Source organism: Diceros bicornis, chromosome 29 (assembly GCF_020826845.1).
Source record: "Diceros bicornis minor isolate mBicDic1 chromosome 29, mDicBic1.mat.cur, whole genome shotgun sequence".
NCBI lineage: Eukaryota > Metazoa > Chordata > Mammalia > Perissodactyla > Rhinocerotidae > Diceros > Diceros bicornis.
Window position 1 is genome coordinate 25,322,338 of NC_080768.1, and position 23,862 is coordinate 25,346,199.

The following is a 23,862-nucleotide window of genomic DNA, read 5'->3' on the forward strand; positions in this document are numbered from 1 at the left end:
AGTGGTGGCCCCAGGTATCCCTTACAGTTCAGAGGTCACCCAAAGGCCCCACAAGTGCAGAAGATAAATGTTCCTCATCTTCTGGTACAGGGATCACTTCCACATATGCCTCAGACCCTGCTGCTCCAGGATGCACAGAACTGGGAGCCCATTCCTCTGTGTAAGGACCTAAGAAGAATAGTGACACTTGTTTACATCTAAGAGGGCAAAGAATAGACCACCCAGTCACAGTGACAGGCTCTAAACTAAAGGTGAGGGCTGAGGCTAGTAGCCTCCTAAATGGGCTTTAAGGGAAACAGTTGACAAAAAAAGAAGAAACATTTTTACAAAATAACACAGAAAATAATTACAAATAGTTCAAAATAAATAAAAGATGAATGAGCATGAGGAAATAAGTTAATCTGACAGAAGGAAGAAGAGAGAGAGACAGACAACCTATGTTTCTTTGCATTACCTTGGGATAAATATATAGTTACTTTTTTATACTATAATAACAAATCCAACAATAGGAGTAGTTTACACTCAGGGAGCTCTGGGACAAGAACTGTGATAATCCCCTTTTGTGCAGCATTTCACAAATAGCCCTGAGATGTAGGTATTATTTCTATCCTTTTTTAATAGATGAGGAAACTGAGCTCAGAGAGTTCTAGTAACTTGCGAAAGGTCACAGAGCTAATTATTGGCAGCAAAGAACCTACTACTTGTTTATATCCAACTCTAATTTTCTGTTTCAGTCTTCAGTCTTGAATTCACAATGAGATTACTTATTTTTGACAGCATATCTTCTATTTCTTTTAGTGGTACCACAGCATCAAGTAAAAGACTGTGCATATAGTGGATACTTAACATGTGTCTGTTAACTGATTAACTAGAACTGGCCCAAAAGCATGAGGGTCTCAGAGCACATTACTAATGGCTGAGCATCCCAGGAAGAGTGAAAATAATCATTAAAGCACTTTGAGGAAAACAGTGGTATAGTAACAACTTCAGCAGGGACAATTGCCTTTGTAATGCTCATCAGATACAGTGAGAAAGAGGGTTGCATGCCAGCAAAAAACCATGACTCAGGCTAGAAAAATGAGGTCATGGACACAATGACAAAATCCATTAGGAGAGATACTAGGAAGAATGGATTGGCGTAAGTTTAACATTAAAGGGCAGATGAATTGTTGGTTAACACCATCCAAGAAGAATAAACAGCCATTCTGAGTCAATTGCTCTCTGAATAAGTCACCTGTCTTGAGTATCATCTTTATTGAAAATAAGGTCTAGGGGCTGGCCCCATGGCATAGTGGTTAAAATTCAGGGTGATCCGCTTCGGCGGCCAGGGTTCTCAGCTTCAGATCCTGGGCACAGACCTACACCACTTGTCAGCCATGCTGTGGCAGTGACCCACATACAAAGTAGAGGAAGACTGGCACAGATGATATTTTTTATTCGCTCAGGGTGAATCTTCCTCAGCAATAAAAAAAATAAAGAAAGAAAGAAAATAAGTACATGTCTGTGGTGCTCCTTAATTGTGAACTTTCATAAACCAGACTTTTAAAAAAATCCAACACTACCTTGAATAATCAGTCAGTATTTCTAAATGGCTACCATATGCAAGTCATCATACCAAACAATAAAAGAATACTTTTGAAGAACTCGCAATTTTAATATTTATATATTAAAATATCCAAGAAGGAAGAAATAATGCAATTTTTCTAGTGAAATTTGTGAACATATTCAGGTACTTCAGCAACAATACTTTTTCCAGAATTACAAGGTTGAGCATAAAAATCAGATAATGTTTTAAAATATAAATCTCACATATTTACCAAGATAAAGCAACTTACAGCAAAAGACACAAATAAAAGAGAATTAATAAAATTTCAAAGTTATATAAAGCTATGTAAAGGGTAAAGTGATATTATGGTTGCTCCAATTAAACATTACATTTAGCACTTAACTTTCATAACAAAGTTGAGGAGGGAGACATGATTTGTTAAATTCTGACATGAAGTGTATGTCTGCACCCGGACCCCCTTGATAGCTCTTTCTTTTTAGCTCTGAAAAAGGAATTTACAACATGGAAATGTATTGAAAGGATATGGAGTTGTGTCATGAATAATATCTTCAACAGTGGATTTATTGGAGATACAGAAGCGTTATGATTAAGAACTTCAATAAATGCTGGAAGAGTTAAGTCAATGTGGGCCAGCAATGAATTTTTCTGTTTATCTAGCTTGCTGAAGAAAGAATATTTTTAAACTTAGAATAATTAGTTTTTCTCTTGAACCATATTTCCAAATAAAAATGGCCTTGAGCAGAGTTTTGTCAGGAGCTGGACAGCCTTAAAATCAATAATTAGCTATCTGAAGTAAGCATGGAGGGAGATATTCTGCAGAGTTTGTTGAAGAGAGAGGTATCAGCATTAAATACAGTAAATGCCAGTGTTTTGAAAAAGGAAAAAGATTTTTGAAGGTCAGAAGGCCAGCTTACATTCTTATTTAGTATAGGATCATCCCACCTCCGCTCAGAGGTGGACCACAGATGAGCCTGTGATCAGCACCAAACCATTTTTTGTGTGTGTGTGAGGAAGGTCAGCCCTGAGCTAACATACATGCCAATCCTCCTCTTTTTGCTGAGGAAGACTGGCCCTGGGCTAATATCCATGCCCATCTTCCTCTACTTTATATGGGATGCCACCACAGCATGGCCTGACAAGCGGTGCATTGGTGCCTGGCCGGGATCTGAACCCGGCCGCCAGTAGCGGAGCACACGCACTTAACTGCTACCCACGGGGCCAGTCCCAAAACATTTCTCAACAATAAACTTTATCTTTGTTCAAATGCTTACCTTTTGAGCTGAGACCCCAAATTTCTACACGGTAGAATATAGATGAAGCCAAGATTTCAGTCTGCAAGCCTATAAAGACAATTGTTACAGTCAGCAATCTTGGCAAAAAAAAAAAAAGTTCCTCAATATGGCTGACAGATTTTATCTCAAATAAGACATGTCAAATTCTTTTTGGAACTAACAAGGATACACAACATGAATGACATTTCTTAGCTAATTATGCACATGTTTATTTCACTTTGATTGCATATATGTGTACCTTGAAGACAGTCCTCATACCAGCACATTATCTCTTTCTCTGAATTTCCATTATCTTCCATTATGAGGTTGAGAAACTAAGTTAAATTGGAATCATGAACACTAAGAAGGATAAAGCCTGATGACCTTTCGACTTCATCAGTGTTGTGAATAGTGGTGTAGCAGACAGCGCTCTAACACCCAGATTCTAGTCTTATCCCCATTTGGCCAACTAAAGCTCTGTAACATCAGGCAAGTCACTTAATCTCTCTGGATCTCCACAACCTCATAGACAAAATGACAGAGAAAGTACTAGAACAGGGTTTCCCAAAGTATGGTTACGTAGATTACTGGTGTACATCAGCTAATACAGAGACAAACTTGTTAAATTTTAGTAGTTACTTATTTTAATGTGTATTATGAATAATATAACAAAAATTCACACATAAATTCATGCATTTTATTTTTATCATTTAAAACAAATTAAGTCAAAAAGGAAATTTATTTAAATTTGATATTTAAAAATTATTAAATAATTTATGAGTGATACATATATGTAGTAAAAATAGTAAAGGTGGTATTCGAAATACTATAGTTTGGGAAACCCGACTTGATATCCAAGTTCCCATCACCAAGAAGAGCCTGTATTTTCAATGAAAGAGCTATGACTGTCAAAGCTAGAGCAATACTTTGTAAACCAAAATAGATAATATCATATTGCCAAGCAGACACAGCTTTTCAATGAACTCCTTTGTTCAAATGAAAGCAAACAGAAATCAGTGACGGGACAATATCACAGACTGGAGTGATTTCAAAGGGTCTTTAAATAAAGAAATGGAAACAAACCCCTTTTCCAATGTATCTCCTTTTCTTTCGTATCTTCCCCAAAAACGTGAATCCTCAAACCCTTCCTGTTGCCCATGGTGCCCACAATGGGCTCTTGTGCCCTCATCTGAGACAGAGGCTGTTCCATCACTGAGGGATGTTTTCCTGCAATTTCTAAGGACACAGTTACTCATTTTGAAATTTCTCTGTGGAAACAAAAGTGAATATTTTTAAGGGAATGGAATAAATTACCACTGATTTTTGCCATTTTTAAAAAGGCAAACGGAGGAAATTCTTATAGAACAAAACAATATTCCAGACGTTTTTGTGTGAGCATCTCTAATATTTGATAACATGCAAAACAAAAAGCGCAAAATAAATGGTAGTGCTTTGCTGTTTACTGCAGGACAAAAAAGATCCCTTCATGAAAACTGTGAATAGAATCTTCCAGTCTATCATAGCTGTCCATTTTTTGCAGGGAGTCGCTTTCAAAGGGCCTTCCTTTATGGTAGTATTCTATGGTCCCAATTCCAAAAAAACAAGAGGGAAATAATTTATTAATAATTGAGGGACATGCATATTGTTAACAATAACGTATTAAAAAGAAAAAATCATACTCCATTTTCACCTAGTCATCAAGAAGAAATTGGATCAATTACAATGTTTCAATTGTCATTGTACTAAAATGGATTCAGATATGACATCTATTACTTATGTTACTATGTATGTTAGCAGCTTCTGTGTAGTTGGTGTAACTTCCTAAAAGGTGTCCAACTGAAGTCCTCCTGTAAGCACAGAAAGCCATCCTAGCAGCAGACCAAAAGCATCAATATATGTCTACAACATTTCCGCAAGACATGTCTAAATCAGCATTTCCTCTACCGTGTTTCACATCCAAAAACACAGACACATGCACAGTCTAAGTTCCCACACACAGCTTTAAAAGACCTCATTAAGAGTAAGCAAATTGTTTCCTTCCCTTTTGCTAAAATGCTTTCTCCTTAATGGTTTTTTAAAAATTCAATTGTAAAACACCTTAACAGATCAAGTTCAGTGAAAATCTTTACATGTCAGTACAGCCATTGAAAAGGTTGTTATTCTATAATTTGAATATCACAGAGAAGAATAACAAAAGACTATGAATGATTTTTTTCTCTCATTTGGAAATTATTATCAGACTTCCCTGTCTGTGTTCCATTGAGAAACGAGAAGAAAATATGAAGTTACAGCGAACCCATATGGCCAGCAGGAAAATCCTATTTAATTGTTTTATTGCCAGAAATGTTAAATCACTTCCTAAGATACAGTTCAAATGAAACACATGGCAGCTATTAACAAAAACCCCTAATGAATTCAAAATATGCTTTTTATGGGAGCTTTCTCATAAGCAAGTCATACATGTTGTTTAAACTGTATATATAAATATGCATTTGGTATTTTAATTCTACAAACATTTGCTGAACACCTACTCTGTACTAGACTATATAGCCAGCTTGCATGGAATGTTTTTCTCCAAGACCAGGAACAGATTTAATACTATGGAACCTCAGGACATTGACCCAAATCTAGCCATTCCTCTTCTCAGAAGTCAAGGGCAAGAAGAATCTCCTGACCAGTGCCTCCTTCCCAAGGGTTTGGTGCCCAAGAAAACCATTCCATTTGCATCTGGGGAGCCTTAATTATCTACAATCTTCCTACTCCTTTTAATGTCACACAAGTGATGGTGCCAATCATTGCCATTTAGCATCCACTGCATGAAACTGTTCTTTGTCTTTTCATGCATCTTCTTCAATTGGATTGTGAATCCCACTATGAAGAGAACTTTGCTAAGGGTTTTTGTACTTAGGCTTGTAATTAAGAATCAACAAACAGCTTTAATTAATTGAAAACCAAGTGTCAGCATTTTTTAAATCTAATACCTTTCATCCTTGGGAAATTTCACAAATTTAATCAATTTATTCATAAGCCATTTTCTAAAGAGACAATTCTCCCTCAAATTCAGAGAGAAATCAACTGAGGGATATCCAGCTGTCATTACTGTGTGGTTTTACTTTAAAAGAGAAGTTATAAAATTCTGGGTACATTGGAATTTGCCTTTCCTTTCTCCACAATTTACTATGGCCGTTGCAGTTTGTTTAATGGAAATGAGCCTTGGTAGCTTAAAGAATCCTGCAGAACGTGGTGAGATTCTAAAGTAATTGGCGTTGGCTACGTGAAGTGTTGGCTTTGGCTATACGAAGGCTAAAATATATTTGCTTCATAGTGCAACTCACTGATTAACATTTTTATTAAATATTTACTTATACATACTGTGTTACACACTTTGTAATCGAATAAGATATGGAAAATGCGTGTCACTGTCAATTGTGTTTTGGGGCAAGACATTCAATTTGTCTTAAATGCTTTAGCTATAAGAAGAGAGAGCTTATGTAGATAATTTCTAAATGTCTTGTACAGATATTCTGTGATCTAAGTCAATGTCTTATCATAGGACCTCTCCAACCTTTTTCTCCTTCATTTGAAAATATTGTGATTAGTATTTTGAAATTAGTGTTAGTGATCTCCAAGGCCTGCATGTCAGTGGTTTTGTCCTGGCTTCCATTCCCGACTGTGACCTCGCAAAAGTTACTTTACTTTCCAGGACTCCATGGGCTTGTCCTAAGGATTGAGTGAGTTTATGCAGGTAAAAACTTAAACCTGTACCTTGTACATACTAAGAACCTGGTAAGTGTTAGCTATTCTTGTACCGAGGAACTTTCTCCGTGAACATCCTTTAATTGCCTATCACCAACCTTTATAATCTTGTCAATGAAGGAACTTCTGTTTTGTTGTGTTGTTTGTTTATTTGCTTGTCACAAAAGAAAAAAATTAATTTAAATCCCTGATCTCCAGTCAGGGGGGAAATCCTGGGACTAGGCTTAAAATATAACACATAGTAGGGATTTAATTCCATTTTTAAATCCTTTCCCAAAAAAGACACATTAAGAATAAACAAACATCACCCAAACTGCAAGATAACTTTCTTGTAAAGGGAGGAAACAGCTTTTCTGGAGTATAAAATCAGAGAAATTCCTCTTAAAGAGAAGGAATATTCAGATGTCTCTACTATAAATTAAAGGATACTAAGGAAGATGATTGAAGCCTACGCAACCACTTTGATATTCCTGGTCTCTGAGTGGAAACTCTGCCATTTAATCCCCTTTCTCTTCATGGCTGCGTCTTTGCCAGGTTGCAGAGTCAGCGTTCACACCTAGAGAACAAGAAGTGAACAATTAAATGTAGATCAAGATTAAGTCAAAATATACTTTCACTATAGATCAATCTTGCCAAAACAAAAACCCGCTCTATTTTTTATCCATAGAAAGATTTTTCCCTTATTTGAAAAATTGCATCAATCTCCAAATCCAGTAAATTCCAAAGATGAGGATCTCAGCAGGACATAATCAATATCTCACAAAGATGTAGGTGTCTTGATGTTTGATATTTCTGAAAATGAAGATTGATGCTATTTCCTTAGACTGATCTACAAGAGAGGTACACTTGAGCCTTCCTCTCTCTCTCTCTCTCTCTCTCTTACACACACACACACACACACACACACACACACACTTGCAACAAAATTACTCATTTGAGCCTACTTACCCCAATTCTGAGGACTTTGTGCCCTGAAGAAGGGGAAAGACATCACTTGTAGACATCTTGTGTGGTCAATGGTTCTGGGGTTCCTACCCCACATAGGTTTATATACCCCCAGATAGATTTATAAAAGGCTTCCGGTACAAGTTAAGCCCTTAGTGCTAACTGTATTTTATACGTGAATAACTGAGGTGAATGGGAACCAGAAGTTCAACTTCTTTAATTTGTTTTAGAGCATCCACAAAGAGTAGAATTAGACATTGATACTTTAAAGTCTTCTGAAAACATCTCATTCTGCATTCTATTTTTTAAACAATGAGACTGAAGGGTCGTTCTTGTTGGGAATTGAACTTCTAAACCTCTCACATCAGTAAATTGACCCATTGGCCCAATGCCCACAGTAACAAATAGTAAGAGCGGCTACCTTTTCTGAGGACCTCATAGGCTTTATAGAGGCTACTACAGTCGTACTTGCAGCAACCCTGTGAAGCAGATGTGATTAACTCCATTGTATAAAGGAGGAATCTGAGCCTAGAAGGGACAGGGCTAGATCTAGTATCTTTCCTGACAGTTCCACAAGTCTCATTTTTCTTTGTTTTTCTTTTGAGCTTTATTGAGATATAATTGACAAATAAATTTGTAAGATATTTAAAGCATACACTGTGGTGACTTGATATACACACACATTGTGAAAGGATTCCCACCATCTAGTTAATAACGCATTCATCACCTCATGTTTATCTTTTTTTTTTTTTTTTGGTGAGAACATTTAAGTTCTCTCTTAGCAAACATCAATTATACAATATGGTGTTATCAATCATAGTCACCATGATTACATTAGATCCTCAGACCTTATCCATCTTATAGCTGAAAGTTTGTACCCTTTTACCAACCTCTCCTTATTTCCCCCACCCCCCAGCCCCTGGCAAACACTTTTCTACTCTCTGATTCTATGAGTTTCTTTTATTTTTTATTTTTTAGGTTCCACATATAAATGATAGCATGCAGTATTTGTCTTTCTCTGTCTGGCTTATTTCACTTAGCATAATGCCCTCAATGTCCGTGTTATTGCAAATGGCAGGAATTCCTTCTTTCTCAGGCCTGAATAATATTCCATTATATATATATATACCACATCATCCTTACCATTCATTCGTTGATAGATATTTAGGCTGTTACCATATCTTGTCTATCGCAAATAATGCTGCAATGAACATGGGAGTGCAGACATCTCTTTGATATCCCTTTTCATTTCCTTTGGACACTCTATACCCAAAAGCGAGATTGCTGGATCACATGGTAATTCTATTTTTAATTTTTTACGGAACCTCCATACTATTTTCCACAGTGGCTGCACCAATTACCTTCCCACCAACAGTGCACTAGGGTTCCCTTTTCTCCACATCCTCACCAGCGCTTGTTCTCTCTTGTCTTTTTGATGATAGCCATTCTAACAAGTGTGAGGTGATCTCTCATTGTGGTTTTGATTTGCATTTCCCTGATGATTATCGATGTTGAGCACCTTTTCATGTGCCTGTTTGGCATTTGAATGTTTTTCTTGGAAAAATGTCCATTCAGATTCTCTGCTCTATCATCTTTCTATTGTCAGATTCTATTTAATTTTTGCTCCGTTTATGGTACTTCGTTTTATTCCTAATAATGTTACGTTTCTTTCTAATAATACCACAATTTTGTGGCTTTTGTTTTCTTTTTCAGACTGTTCCAGGTATTTCAGAGAAGGAAAAGGCTGGTAAGTTGACATTTGGTTGTGTTTTCCTTCCTATCTATTTTAGAGTAAAATTCCATCGGTATGTAGACGTTTCATGAAATATCTAAAATGTATAAATCTCATCAGTCTCTGGGCGGTTATTGTTGAGCTCCTGAAAAATAAGTTTGTTTTGCTCAAAATGTAAGGAAAAAAATGTAATTTTCTAATATAACATAACATTGTGTTAGAATAAGATGTGTGCTTCTTGTAGCCTTACTACAAGTTGTAACTGCAACCACAACTTTTTTCTTGAGGAAAAGAATTAGGTGGTGTTCAACGTACTGGAGAATGGTCTTTGGAAATAAGTTGTTAATAATTATCAAGATTTATTTCTTAATCTTAAGTAGCTTATTTAGTAGTCATGGAAAAAAGTGTACTTGTTTAAAGCTGATGCTATACTATCAAAAATGTAAGTGTAAAGCAATATGAATAAGTGTATTGAAGAAAATATCATAATATGTTTCTATGCTCTGTGCTATGATTATAACTATTTAACAGTATTGTGGAAAAATAGATAAAAACTGAAGAAAAACATGGAAATATGAAAACATTAGACTTGAATTAGTGGGATCATATGCTTTTTAAAAATCTATTGATCATCTTCAATTTTGTCTTATGTTTTCTGTGTAATAATAATACTTTTTAAAAATCAGATTAAAAGTACACTACCGGGCGTGCACCAATGCACCGCTTCTCCAGCCATGCTGAGGCCGCGTCCCACACACAGCAACTAGAAGGATGTGCAGCTATGACATACAACTATCTACTGGGGCTTTGGGGGAAAAATAAATAAATTTAAAAAAAAAATTTTTTTAAAAAGTACACTACCAAACTTGAGGCACGTCATTTAGTTCTTAGACATTTGTGATTTTTAAGATCCGTATTAAAAGTTTAGAGTATCATCTAAAAGATGTCACGACTCCAAATGACTTTACACAAAAGCATTAGAGTTTGTCTGATATGATATTTATACTGAGGATGATCTCTTTCTAGTTCAGTGGTTTTATTTTTGCTGCTAGATAGTTTTCACACAAAAGTTTTCATAGTTTATATCCTTCCATGAGCTAAACTTTTCTCTCGTGTTAGGCTGTGTCTGGTTGCTTCGCTCTCATATGCTGAGAGGTAACTTTTCAGAATAGAAGGAAAGTATTGAATTGGCATCATGCATCAGTTCAAGAGAAAAACTGCTCAATTTAACAATGCAGTGGTATTACATGGATTAATAGTAAATACTAAACAAATTCAAATTACAGTTCCAGAGCTCTAATATCTTAATTAGATTGTGTTAGCTATCTAGTTAAGGCAAGAAATAAATGGTTAAGCAAGCATTTGCATCTCAAAGACAAAGAAATTTAGCCAAAGTCGTGCTTTATCTTGGCTTGTGACATTTTCTGTAATTTCCAAGATTACCTGCAATTTATATAAAGTATATAACAGAGCAAAGTTGTCATCTTATTAGAATATCAGCAAATTCTTTCAGACTCCAAGGAGAAACTTGGATGCAAATCATGACTGGTGGGAAAGGGGAAGAAGGAATGGAAATGCCATTGTTTCAGGGAATGGAGAGGCCAAGAGTTTTCTTTTCCCTCTGCCGCTTAAATGACTGCAGTTTGATAGGGAAAAGCACTTCATTTTATCAAATTTTAAAAGATATTTTTATGAAGTATCATTTTAAAGATATTTTTATTAAAACAAAGGACTAATTAAACAGAGAATATAAATATAATGCAACCATTACTTTTTATCATAATTCTGGAAAACTTCCTCTTCAACAACAACAAAAAAAAGACGTGAAATTAATTGTGACTCTATTTAACAATCTCTCTGGGTCATTTCTATACTGCTGGGACACAAATGAAAAGAGGTGATGAATTCCATTCAGAAGCTCCTAAGATGATCTGTTAAAACTAGGATCCACCAATTGATATATATGACCTACCCAGGATGCGCCTGGATGCCCCATCTCAGATGCTTAACCTAGGGTGGATTGATGTGAGCAGAACCTGGCTTCTGTTTACTAAACCATTAGGATGCCAGAATTTACTCCAGAATCGATTTTGATTTAGATTTCTTGAGAATATGCTGATTTGTTTACGAGGAAATATCATTCTGTTTGATAATAGAAATACAAGAAAGAAATGATTTTTAAAAATAAATGAATTTACATGTCAAAGGCTTATATTTGACTATTTTATTAATAATGGTAACAGATTTGACAATTCAAAAGAGAACATGATTTATTTCAAAAGATTTAAAGGAACATAGCAATCTAAGCAATCTAATTCTTGGATTTCTAAGCTTTATTATGCTCTATTTAAAATATTAAAAATATTTTGAGTGTTTTATACACAAATGTGAATCTCTTTATTCCTATCTTTATGAATCTCTATTTTTAAGCTCCACTGGACATAGGAATGGCCATGAAGGCAGAGGACCCACTCAATCTTCTGGGAGTTAATTGAGCTTTTAAATAGGATTAAACTTCAGACCAACCCCTAAGGCCTGTCATTTTTTTTTTTTTCCTGTCTGGCTAAATGAATGTAGCCTATTGTTCCTTATTAAGAAAGTCTATTTTTAATCTGTGTGATTTCTCATCCAAGCCAACTGGAACCAACTCCACTAGGCTTTATGAAGCCCTAAACAAAATCATTTTGGGTACATTCCACTAATAATTCTTGAATTGCACTTGTGTGGTTGCCCCTGTGTGTCCTTTAAGTGACCATCTTCTATTCTGATCCATGTTGCTACATAAATACTGCCTAGTGAAATCCATTCTACGGCTGACTCTCCCCTTGTGATGACAAAAAACTCTAAGGGGAAACAATTTTGAAACAGCTTCCCACTGGTTCATTCATTCCATAAATATTTATTGAACGGCAACATGTACTGGGCATCATATTAGGTTCAATTGAGGAGGCAATTATGAGTAAGGCATGGTCTTGGCCCTGAGGGAACTCAAACCCTAGTTGAGAATATTCCTTTAGGCCAGCATCCTCCTTTTCTTCTTCTCAACTGAGAATTTCTTAGCCCAGCTTATTCAGAAAGCTTCCTAGGAATAAAAATTTCATTCTTTATTCTGATAATCTCCTGATAATCAGGAGATTATCAGAATGTACATTCTCAGGATCTGAAGTAGAGTCCAGACAATTGGTTTTAAAAAAAATCAGAATTGATAACACAAGTATCAATGTTTAATTGTACCCAACACATAATATTTTCATACAACTTCCATTATGTCACCAGAGTCTGTATGCCCCTAAAGAGTGGGCCCAATGCCATTGGTTTATTCTCCAGCACATCTGCTTCCTATCTGTGTGGCCCTGAGCAAGTGACTTAAGCTCTTCATTTCCCTCATTTCTAGAGTATAAATAACGAAGCTGCCATGTTGTTGTTGTAAGGCAACAATGCTTGGCACAAAGTAGTCTCTAAAAACTGGCAGCTATTTTTTATGATAATTAGTTGCGCTTATAGCCACCGTGTATACAGGCCAAATAGAAACTAGCTGTGTTACTGCTGCCCATGTCTGCTCCAAGAGTTCTTAAATGCTTCCTCAGGGCACCAATTAACAACTAAGCAGCTGTCCATGTGGAAAAAAGAGATCACTTTCTCCATTAGCTTCTGAGAGAGTTAATTCCCACAGAGGTTATCGCAGCATAGACTTCTCATTAGAAATTCTTGTCTCTATTAGGCTGAAATTCTGTCTTGTGAACAGATAATCTCTGGTTTTCACTGAAGATTAGTCTCTAAGAAATACCCTATGTCCCATTTCCCTACACTTCCATTATCCCCTGTATCCCTAGTCCCTGGGGTAATTGGATCCTGTCTACTCAGCTCCCAGCCCTCCTCCCTCACCTCCTGCACACAATCCTGTCAATGCTGTCTTCTAGTCAACAATTGTCTATTCTCCCCGCCATTGCTTTAATGTAGCCTTCCACTCTCCCCTGGACTTTCCCAACAGCACCCAGAACTGGTTTCCCTGCCTTACTCTGTCATTACACCAGTTCCACTCTTTACCAGTCTCCAGCGTTATCTTTGAAAAGCATCACCTGGTCATATCAGTTCCTGCTTTAACATTTTCTTTGTCTCCCTACTGTCTACAGGATAAGGTCAAACTTCCCTGCTTGACATACTTGGCCATTTGTAACCTGGATGCAGAATAATTTATTCTACTGGATATGTTCATTTTGCCCCTCAGATTCACCCTCCACCGTGCTTCTCTCCAGCTCTTTGTCCTGGAGGCTGACTGGAGAGGGCAAAATCATTGGCTGCCCTACTTTCTGTCTTCCCTATTCCACCAGTGAGGACCCCCAGCAGGAGACTGAGGATGGGGTGGACAGCGGGACTGTGAGGGTGGGTACTTTATTCCCCCATCTGTCCCCACTGCTGGCTTCTCTTCAGCAGCCCTTTCCACACAAGTGTCCAGGTTCTGACAACCATTATCTCCTCTTGCCAGTGGTTTCCCTACACCTTTATAAACAGTCCTGTTACTAAACTCCCCTCAGTTTACCCAATGTGCCATCTGTTTCCTGTTAGGAGTCTCACTGATTTACCTACCAGTGTTTTCTCTTCTTTCTATTCCTTTATCTTGGTTTGCTGGTCAGCCACCACATCAGCCACAGAACCCCTCCTAACTCTATATCTTTCTACTTCTGCCTAGCAACTGCCTTGTAAAAAATGTAAATGAGGGGCCGGCCTCGTGGCGCACACGCTCGCTGCCGCAGCCTGGGGTTCGCTGGGTCAGATCCGGGGCGCCGACGCCCGGCTTGGCAAGCCATGCTGTGGTGGCATCCCATATAAAGTGGAGGAAGATGGGCATGGATGTTAGCCCAGGGCCAGTCTTCCTTGGCAAAAAGAGGAGGATCAGCATCAGATGTTAGCTCAGGGCCGATCTTCCTCACACAAAAAAATATATACATATAAATGATAGGTAGAGACAGAGGACAGAGATAGTGGAAGAATCAGGGAAGTGACTTATTTAGGGAAAAAAAAGATATAGACCATGTTTTTCTTCACCCTAAATGAACATATTTTCATTTTGCAAGGGGGAGAAAAATATCTACCCTTGTGATTTAGAATGTGTTCTCTGTGGCATAGAAGCATGTAAATTAGAAAATTAGCATTGCATTTTAGTCACTAAAATGTGACTCTCTGAGTATATTTGAAAAGTAGTAATATGGGGTAATATGAAATCTCTCATTCTAAAATTAAAGCACAGAACACCTCGCAAATTTCGTCAGGCAACATGGCAGTCCATGGAAAATAGACCATTACCGTTAGCCAAAAATGACAATTTTTTTGTCCTCTATGTCTTGAAAACTCTATTTGTTTTATTAGATCCACCAATATCACCTCCTTAATGAATTATTTCCCAGGAAGAGTTAAGTCATTGATTTTTCTATGCTTCTAGAAAACTGTCTATTTTCTATTACAGTCTCATGATCTTGCTTGGTTTGTGTCCTCCTCTGTACGCCATGGAGATTTTCTAGATCACAAATACTGTCTTTGAGTGCCTTGTAACTAAAACAGCTATTAGCACATAGTAGGTGTTCTACAAATATGTGTTAACCGATAGATTATAATTACAAAGATGCTTTGGTTTCCATCTTAATGATTTAGAGTTAATATTTATTAAATTATTATTTGTTTTAGTTAAATTTATTAAAACCTTATTTAATGCCACGCCCCCGACTTTCTCCATCCCTCTTACCTCCCCCACAACTGCCAAATATCTCAGCTAATTAATTAATGGTGTTATTTGGGGATCTATCCCATACCACTGTGTAAAGGGCACCATTGAGAAAGATGACTTAAAATCTGACTTTGGATGCATTCCTTGGTCATTTTTCTCAGAATGTTTGTTCTCCTGCCTCCAGGTTATTTAGTTGGCCAGAAAACGTTAAAAATCAAGATAATGAATAATTATAGCCTGAAACACTTGTGAAAGATAGCTTTCAGAAGCATATAACAGATTCACAGTCTCTCCAAACTTTGTGTTGTGGCTAGTAAGTCAGGACATGGAAATCAAACACTTCTTTGTGACAAATGTGTCAGGGGAAAAATCAGGGTTTTAATAATTTCATTCTAAGCTCCTTGCGAAGACATGGTGCCTTTTGGTATTAATTTTCTTGGCTGCCTTTGATCACTGAGAAAGGAAATGCAGATGACACAAAAAAACATTCAAATGCAAAATAGTACCCCTTTTCCAGTCTGATCATTGTTGCTTCAATTCAGAGAATTACCCATGCGAACTATTCCAGTCTAAGTCATGTTCCAGTATCTACAGATCTAAAGGGATTTGATGAAAAAATAAAAATAAGATTGCTCTATTTAAGAGTTCTCCTTTGAAAGCCTCTGCCCTATTTTATGTCTCCATTTTAGTACAGATCAGGTTGGTTTTAGTGCTTTCTCACTCACCAGACCATAAGCACCTTGAAAGACGGAAGTTTGTTTCATCGACTCTGCTACTCCCAATGCCAGCCATTGTCATAGTTGCTTGATGTTTGGTAAATGAACGAATAAATGAGATCCTTTAAAACTCAGCAAATGCTTTACTCTATACACATAATACTCCCAAAGCCAAAAGTAGAATCTTACCATTCCATTCTAAGTAAAGCTCTTTCTGTTACTGCAAAGACCCCCAGCTGTTTTACAGGGTTCAACAGGATCTGAAAATTGTCTTTATCTGGCCAGGCTGGGCTTTGGCCAACATTCCAAATTCTTTATTCCCTTTCACCCTCAGAAAATGAATTTCATTATTTTTATACTAATGGCTTATAAATACTCACTTGCTTCACTTTTCTTAGTATTATGGTCTGTGCTCTCCTGCTTTTTTCCAAGGAAGGAATTTAGGGTATGCCCACACATAACCTCTCATTTTTTCTGAAACCTAGTGTAAACTAATCCATGAAAAGTTGGCTGTGGTTGACTGGGCTGGTGAGAGGAAACACATTAGCTTTCAGGTATCAAGGAATTCGTGAAAAATATAAGTAAGCTATTCTTAAATGGCAAAGATCTTGAACTCATAGGATATTTTTCAATACGGATAATTTTCTAAATGTGTTTCTTAATGTTCTATTGGTATTTCATTTATTACCAAGTGGGTAAAACAAATCTACTGTATCACCAGAATCAATCAAATATATTTCCTTTTCTTTTCAATTATATTTCAAGCAACACAGGAACATGATCATTTCTCTTTTAACAAGTTCCAATTCAAATGTTCCCTCCTGCACTTGGAGTGGTCTTCCCACATCTTCATAGATGAAGGTGGCTGTATCTTTCTATGGCATTTCGTGATTCCTATGATGTATTTCTGTTCATGAATTATCTTCCATATCAGGATCTGAGCTCCTTGAAAGCAGAAACGCTTCATTTCGTCTTTATCACCCCACACCCAGTGTAGTATCTTTCACAGAGCAGGTTCTCAAGAAATAGTTTTTTAATCAATCTATTTATTTGACATACCAAACAACTGAAGCAAGCACTTAGTGAATCTCCAGTCTATCAATGACCGTAACTTTTTGCGATTTTTGACGAGGAGGAAATTTCTTCCTCCAAAAAGTCTTGTGCACATTTTGCTCCCCCTTTATCCGTTGAAAAATGGCTATCAGCAGTATGAAGAGGCGGCTGGAACTACCAGTATAGGCTAATGAGGCAGTTTTGCATTTCAGTATTTTAATTTACCTGGACCTTTTATCAGTAGAAAAATAAATTTGTAATTTTCAATCTTCCCGGAAGAAAGACAACTTATGAAAAGGCCCTTTTCTGTCAGTTTTATTTACAAAGCAATGGAAGAACTTGCATTTAGTTTGAAAATCATATCTGACCATTTCTTCAGTGGCTTCAAATATTTACCTTTATAGAGTTCTCAGTGCATAGTTTGTAGTTCAGTTACTTTTATCAACAATATGAATATATACACAAATATGTACCCACAAAATAATTGTACATTGATTCTAATTTCTTTGGAGAGGTGCATATAACAAGGTATTACTTTGACCTGTCTGCGCATGTAATGACCTACAATTCTGCTGGCATGACTATACCTTTCTTCTCTTATTGACCCTACATTGGTTTGAAGAACTGGATTTGTTTTTCCGTAAGCAAGAGTTTGAGATCAATATCTCTTCCAGCTGGATCCATAAATATTTCTATTGTAGAATTAAAATATGATTTTGAGATATGGTTTATCTAAGTGGGAAAGCCAAGACAGTTATTAACAACCATAACAAATTAAGCGATGCCCAAGAAAAGGCTGGCGCCCATCTTGTTGTGTGCAGTCTGTGCAGAAGACCAGTCTGGTTATTTCAGGAGAGGGATCACGGATTTAAGAAGCTATTTTGTCCTGACTACTGTAATCAGGTAGGAAAGATCTCATAGAAGTCTACAAGTGATGTTTAAGCAAAATGGTCACCAAAAGCTCTCACTGCTCACCATAATGGGGTTTTGTTTTTGGTTTTTAAAATTTCCTAAACATTAAGCTTCCCCAGAAAACATATTCCGGTGACTCCCAACTGCTAATATTATAAACTTCGTTTAATATAAATATTAAGTCAATTTTTTCCTATGCATTTAAGGAAATAGATAAATGGAGGATAATATAGTACAGTTCATCACTTCTTTAATTTACCTGACTTTCTAAGTCTATGGTCTTCTTGGAAGTGTTTATTTAAGTGTTTTCCCTGCAGTGCTGTGATTTCCTGAAAGGCAGACATTTTCCCTCCAACTATGTAATGCCAGCCTCTTTGAAGATTTTTGACTTGATGTTTGTCAAATAGCGGTCGAATGGGTGCTCACAGCAAGCGTTTACTCTGTGCCTGCACTTCTCTAAGCACTTTATAGATATGAACTGATGTAATCCTCTAGCAACCCTGTAAGGTAGGTTTTATTGTTTTCCACACTATAGAGATGATGAACCTGAGACTCAGAGAAGTTTCCTAAAGTACCCAAAGTCACACTGGGGTCAAGGCAGGATTCAAAGCAAGCAACACAACCTAGAGGACACGCTCTTAACCACTATGCTGTACGTAGTGGTTAAATGCCAAGACTCCTCAGACTGATGAACAGATTTTTCCATAATCTGGCCTTTCTCTTCCTTTCCAACCTTATCTCCCATCCTCCTCTAACAAGCATCTTCCGCTGTAGCCATAGTAGCAACCTCATCCTTCTCCTGAATTTGCTTCTGCATAACTTGACCTTCGCTCCTCCTGTTTCCCTTCCAGAAATTATCTCCCCCACCCCTCAAGGTCTCATTTGGGTCCCACCTTCACTGTGAAGTCTTCTATGACAATCCCTGCTCATATTAATTTCATACATTTTGAAATGATATGTCTACAGCATATGTAGTCTGTACTGGTCATTTTCATACTTAATCCTATGTAGGTTGTCGTTGTCCATTGAGTGTTTTTTATTTGTCTCAGCCTTGCTTCCCAATAGTCTTTTAAGTATCTTTTTAAAAGTTACTTAGTACAGTGTTGTGCACTTAAAAGTGGTTTATTTAATTAATAGACTATTTTTTCTAGCAATTTGAGATTCACAGATAAATTGAGTGGAAAGTACAGTTCAAACTATATGACATAGATGCAGTAAAAAGATCAGAGGTTTCCAGGGGTTGGGGGAAGGGAGGCATCAATTGATGGAGCACAGGGATTTTTAGGGCAGGGAAACTACTCTACGGTCTACTATAATGATACAGCATGTAGCCTTTTCAGATTGGCTTCTTTCCCTTAGCAATATGCGTTGTTTCCTCCACATCTTTTCATGACTTTTCATCCATTTTTGGATATACCACAGTTAAAGGAGGTTAGTTAATAAATTTTTAATGGAAAAACTTTTTCTAAAAAAACTCATTGATCATAAAATATATTACACACTCCACTTATGTTAACTTTTACCCTTTCTTCTTTAGGCAAAAGTAACTCTCTTCTCTGAGCCATTGATTGTGATTACTTCATTTCTCTCCTTTAAAATTTCTTCAAGTTTTCAAAAAAAAAATACTACAACTAAATATATTATCAATAGGTGTTATTTACTGTGTACCTACCATGTAGTCTCTGAGAAGAGAGCTAGATGCTTCCTTGACATTTTCTTTAATACACACTAAGCTACATGGTACATGTCTCTCTCTTGCTCCAAGATATCCTGGAGCATCTTGCTGATGCTTTCTCTACCTCTCCATGCCTAACATCATCATTTCTCCCACCTCCAAGTGTTCTAATAAAATATGACCAAAATTAATACAATTGGTTTTTATTAATGAATTAATAAAATTATTAAAATATTAATATTTTATTTTAAATTATTAAAATTATTAAATTTAAACATTTAAGTCATTAAAATAAAAGTTAATACAATTATTAATTAATAATTCATATCATTTATATGATCTACATATGTATGTCCTTATGCCTTTGCTCCTGAAGTTTACTGTCCCCCAGATATTCATCTGTTATCTTTTACTCCAAATCACATTCTTTCTTCAAGGATTTGCTTTGAGTGTCATGTTTTTGCATAAAGCCTCCTCTAATTGCTCTACTTTGCAATGAACTCCCCTTGTGAATTAGACAAGATTCATTAGTCATCTTATCTTGTGCCCCTGAAAGGAGAAGCCTGTGTGCCCTGTGAGCCCCTTTCCTAACCCATGGCTGGAGTCAACTGGACTGGGGGCAGGTGGGTGGGGGTGGGGCACAGGGGGCACACTTGACTCAAGGCCAGAGAACACATTGGCTGACCAGTAGCCAATCACTTTCTCTCTCCCTCCTATCTTGCTCTCATTTAAATTATGAGCCAAAGAGACGCAGTCAACCTGCAGCGGGTACTTTAGCTGAAAGTTCCCCTAGACTGTGAGGTGGAGTGACAGAGGAAACCATTCTGCAAAGAGGAGCAGGATGATGGAGCAACGGGCCGAGACAGAGAAGTTAGAGCCAATGCAAACTAGAGAAAGAGAGGGAGAAAGTAGCTGCTTCCCTCCCAGATAACTCCCAAGGTGTCAGCTCCAGTTCTCAGGAGGCCCCTGTCCCACATCTGCAGAATATCTCTGCACCCTCACATCTCAGGCTTTCATTTGGACCTGATATGAATGAGTTCCTTGCACTCAGATGATTAGACAGCCTTCTCCAAATTCCTATTGAATATACAATTAATATTAAAAACAGTCTATTGCTTAATTGTACCTGATGTCTTACATCATTGTTTCTTATGTATATGTCCTGTCTCCCCAAATAAATTATAAGCAGCCTCAATGAAGAACCATGACATATTTTGGGTTGCCATTTACTTGATTTTGCTCTGTAAGACTTAGCAAGAACTAAGTATATAGTGAATCTTCAATAAAATTATGATCTTTTACAATTATCCTGCCTTTTTAGGCTACAAATGTTAATTACTTCGTAATTACCTTGCAGCCCGTAGAACGCCTGTGCCACGTCCCTTAGATGCATTCATCCGCATCAGTACCATCATATCTTATATTTCCCAGATTCAGGGATTTTCTCTTTCCCCTTGACCAAATAAATTATCTCCTTCTTAAAATCACTTAACTTCATCTTGAACATACCATTTGGTTTCTAATTTGCACTGTAATTTGTTTGAGTCAAGTGCTGCTGTCTCCAACAATTTGATATTTTCAAGAGACTGTATTCACATTCTCTTATTCCACTAAATATGATTAGCAAGATATTAAATAATAATAGCTAACATTGTGAAACCAAAAGAGGGAAGAATATAGACAAACAAACCAATAATCAGGGGTGAGCCAGTTGATACATTTTTTTAAATAAAGTATCTTTAAGAAAAATAATCAGAATTCTCCTGGATGTACCTGCATTCTATGACTTACTATTTTTTTAATTAAAAAAAAAAAATCACACATGTGGGGGCATATCTGTGATTTTTTTTTTTCCCTGAGACCTCTAATGGCTACATTCCAGGTGCAAGGATGAAGACAGTAGCTTTCATCCATGCAAAAAGAAGGTCAGCCAGGTGACCGGAAGGGGAAAGTAAGGCTTTTCTTATCTTACGACTTTAGTAAAGCAGGAAGCTGGCTTATTTATCATATCACAAAAACTTTCATTATTTTGTAGTATTTTTGAGCACCAAATTTTGGGGCCTTTAAAAAAAACAAATCATCTCAGTCTAACTCGTGACCGTGACTCTGAGATGGCACTCCTCGTTCTGCAGCTAATCAGAGGCCATTCTCCCAGATGGTCCATGGCAGCAGAAAATAAACAGAACAGTGACCCCCTCATCCTCACATGCAGGGAGCACCCTGGCCTTCCAGGGATATGGACAAAAGGACCGTGACAAAGAGATGTTAGAAATGTCTTTCCAAATGGAGATATTTCGGCACACGCACAAATATCTTCAGCCTTTCCAAAAACATCCCCATCTAGAATGTAAGCCAACTTTTAAAAAATAACTGCAGATCACAGATATCAAGACATTTTCCTAAAGGAAACAAAATATAAAATTTCAGCAAAGTAGGTTTAGTTAGATTACAGATAGAAGTTAGAAGGAAGCCATAGTTGAATTTTTTTTTTTTTCCTGGTAGAACCTAAGTGAGCCAAGCTAACAGCACTGATCCATAGAAAGAATTCCACATCTGGAAAATCTTTGCTCCATCTGTGATGGGTTTTCAGCCTCTTGTACTTTCTCTACCATTTCCCATGACTTCAGCTTACCTCGCTTTTGTTTTTCTTCAGCAAAATTGTTTAACCCCTAGGGATTTAGGGGTTTGGTTTGGTTTTGTTTTGTTTTGATCTGTTTTTAAGAAGAAAGAGAGCAAGGGAATATCTCACAATGCTTTTGTGATTCTCTAGAATTTAGCCTTATTTATATTTCTTTAAGTGTCTACATAAATGATATAGAGAGTAAAAAATATACATATCTGATCGATTCTATGGAGTTATATTTTAGAAATACCTTAGGTAGACACAGTGCTTTGATTTTTATTTTAATGGGTTTAATGTTAATATTAATTTTCCAATTTGAGTGTCTTATCTTGTTTGTCTCAAATAATAGAAGTTAATATCAGAGAGCACACAGAAATAAACTTACATATTTGTAACATAGTACTCATTGATATATTTAACATAATTAAGAAAAAATGCTTACTGTCAAATCTTTGTTGCACTGAATCCCCTCTTAAGCCTTATATAAGTGACATGGCATTGCTGTTGGGATTTTCTTTTCTTGTCTGGCCTTACACTTTCTCTTGGGAATCTCAACCAACTAAAAACGTGGCTATACCATCTCCAGCCCTGGCCACTCAGCCCAGCTGCCCATCTCATTTCCAGCTGCCCCGGGACTCCATCACAGGAATGCCCACATTCTCCACCTCCTGCACTTTCTACTTCAGTGTCTTTGCTAATACCATTACCTTTACCTAAAATTTCCTTTCATACTATCTCCAAGTTTCCATATTTACGTCCTCTTTGAAGCCTTCGATGATCTCCACTACTCTGAAGTCACCCCTTATTCCCGGAACTCTCAATACTATATTTGAAGCTCTCATAAGGTTTGTATCCCTTTATGCGCTTTATTATGATTATTAAGACTTATTTTTCCCTCTTATGTAATAAAATCCATGTCTGATTTATCTTTGAATGTGTTGAACATAAAGGACACTCAACAATTTTTTGATTGAAAGAAAAACGGCATTTTTAATAGAAAATAAAGGCACATTCTGTTAATGAAATGTTTGTTAAAATGTGCTTCATAATTTTCTAGAATACTTGTTTAAAAATTCATATTCTTGGATGCCTCCAGGCCTGCTAAATCAGAATCACTGGCCCAAGACTCTTAAATATATATACCCTTCAGAGAGTTCTTATCCACACTAAAGTTTGAGGATCACTGGTTAATGTCAATGAAAATTTTCCACCTGTTCCTTCTCCACAGGCATATAATTTCAATACGTGCTTCAAAGTTTGTACCCTAACAAAATCCTAAGGCTTATGAAAAATTAAGTTGAGACTGAATGGCTAGTGAAAAGTTTATATATTTTATTATATATATATATATATAATCAGAAATATTTCTTAATATCTATTTTTACCAAATAGTATGCTGTGCTTATAAAACTGCTTAAGACACTACCCTCAGAGAGCTGATAGTCAAGGTAAGAGAAAAGATACATACATATGAACAGTTTATTGAACAAGCAAAGTAATCAAAGATGCTCTGTGTCAAATAGCTTCACATATTTGGCATTAGCCAACCTACTCATTATCCAATCAGCTAAAGATAACAATGTTTTAAAGCGATTGAAATAATTCTACATGCAGACATGACAGGGAGAGAAAAAGAGAACAGAGGCTATGCAATGAGAAGCTAGAATGTCCCATTATTCCACCACTCACATTCAATAAGTAGATGTTTATTTGGATCAGATTCTTGTTTTATGTATAAATTTTTCTACAACCTTACACCCCCCCTCCTCTCCCAGGGCTCAACTGCACCTTAGAATAGCCCAGCAAGTATTATCAAGCACCCATATAACAGGAATTCTGATCTCTGTGAGATGGGGAATATTTGGAGGTGAAGGAGTAGACCACCATGCA

At 36.7% G+C, this 23,862-nt stretch overlaps 1 protein-coding gene across 1 annotated transcript in view; it reads left to right on the forward strand.

Moving 5' to 3' along the window:
• Positions 1 to 23,862, forward strand: part of DLC1 (DLC1 Rho GTPase activating protein) — a 380,636-nt gene that overhangs the window by 176,204 nt on the left and 180,570 nt on the right. The window contains exon 4 of the mRNA XM_058525106.1: positions 9,253 to 9,286. Coding sequence (XP_058381089.1) covers positions 9,253 to 9,286 — 34 coding nt within the window. The remainder of the gene's footprint in view (positions 1 to 9,252; positions 9,287 to 23,862) is intronic.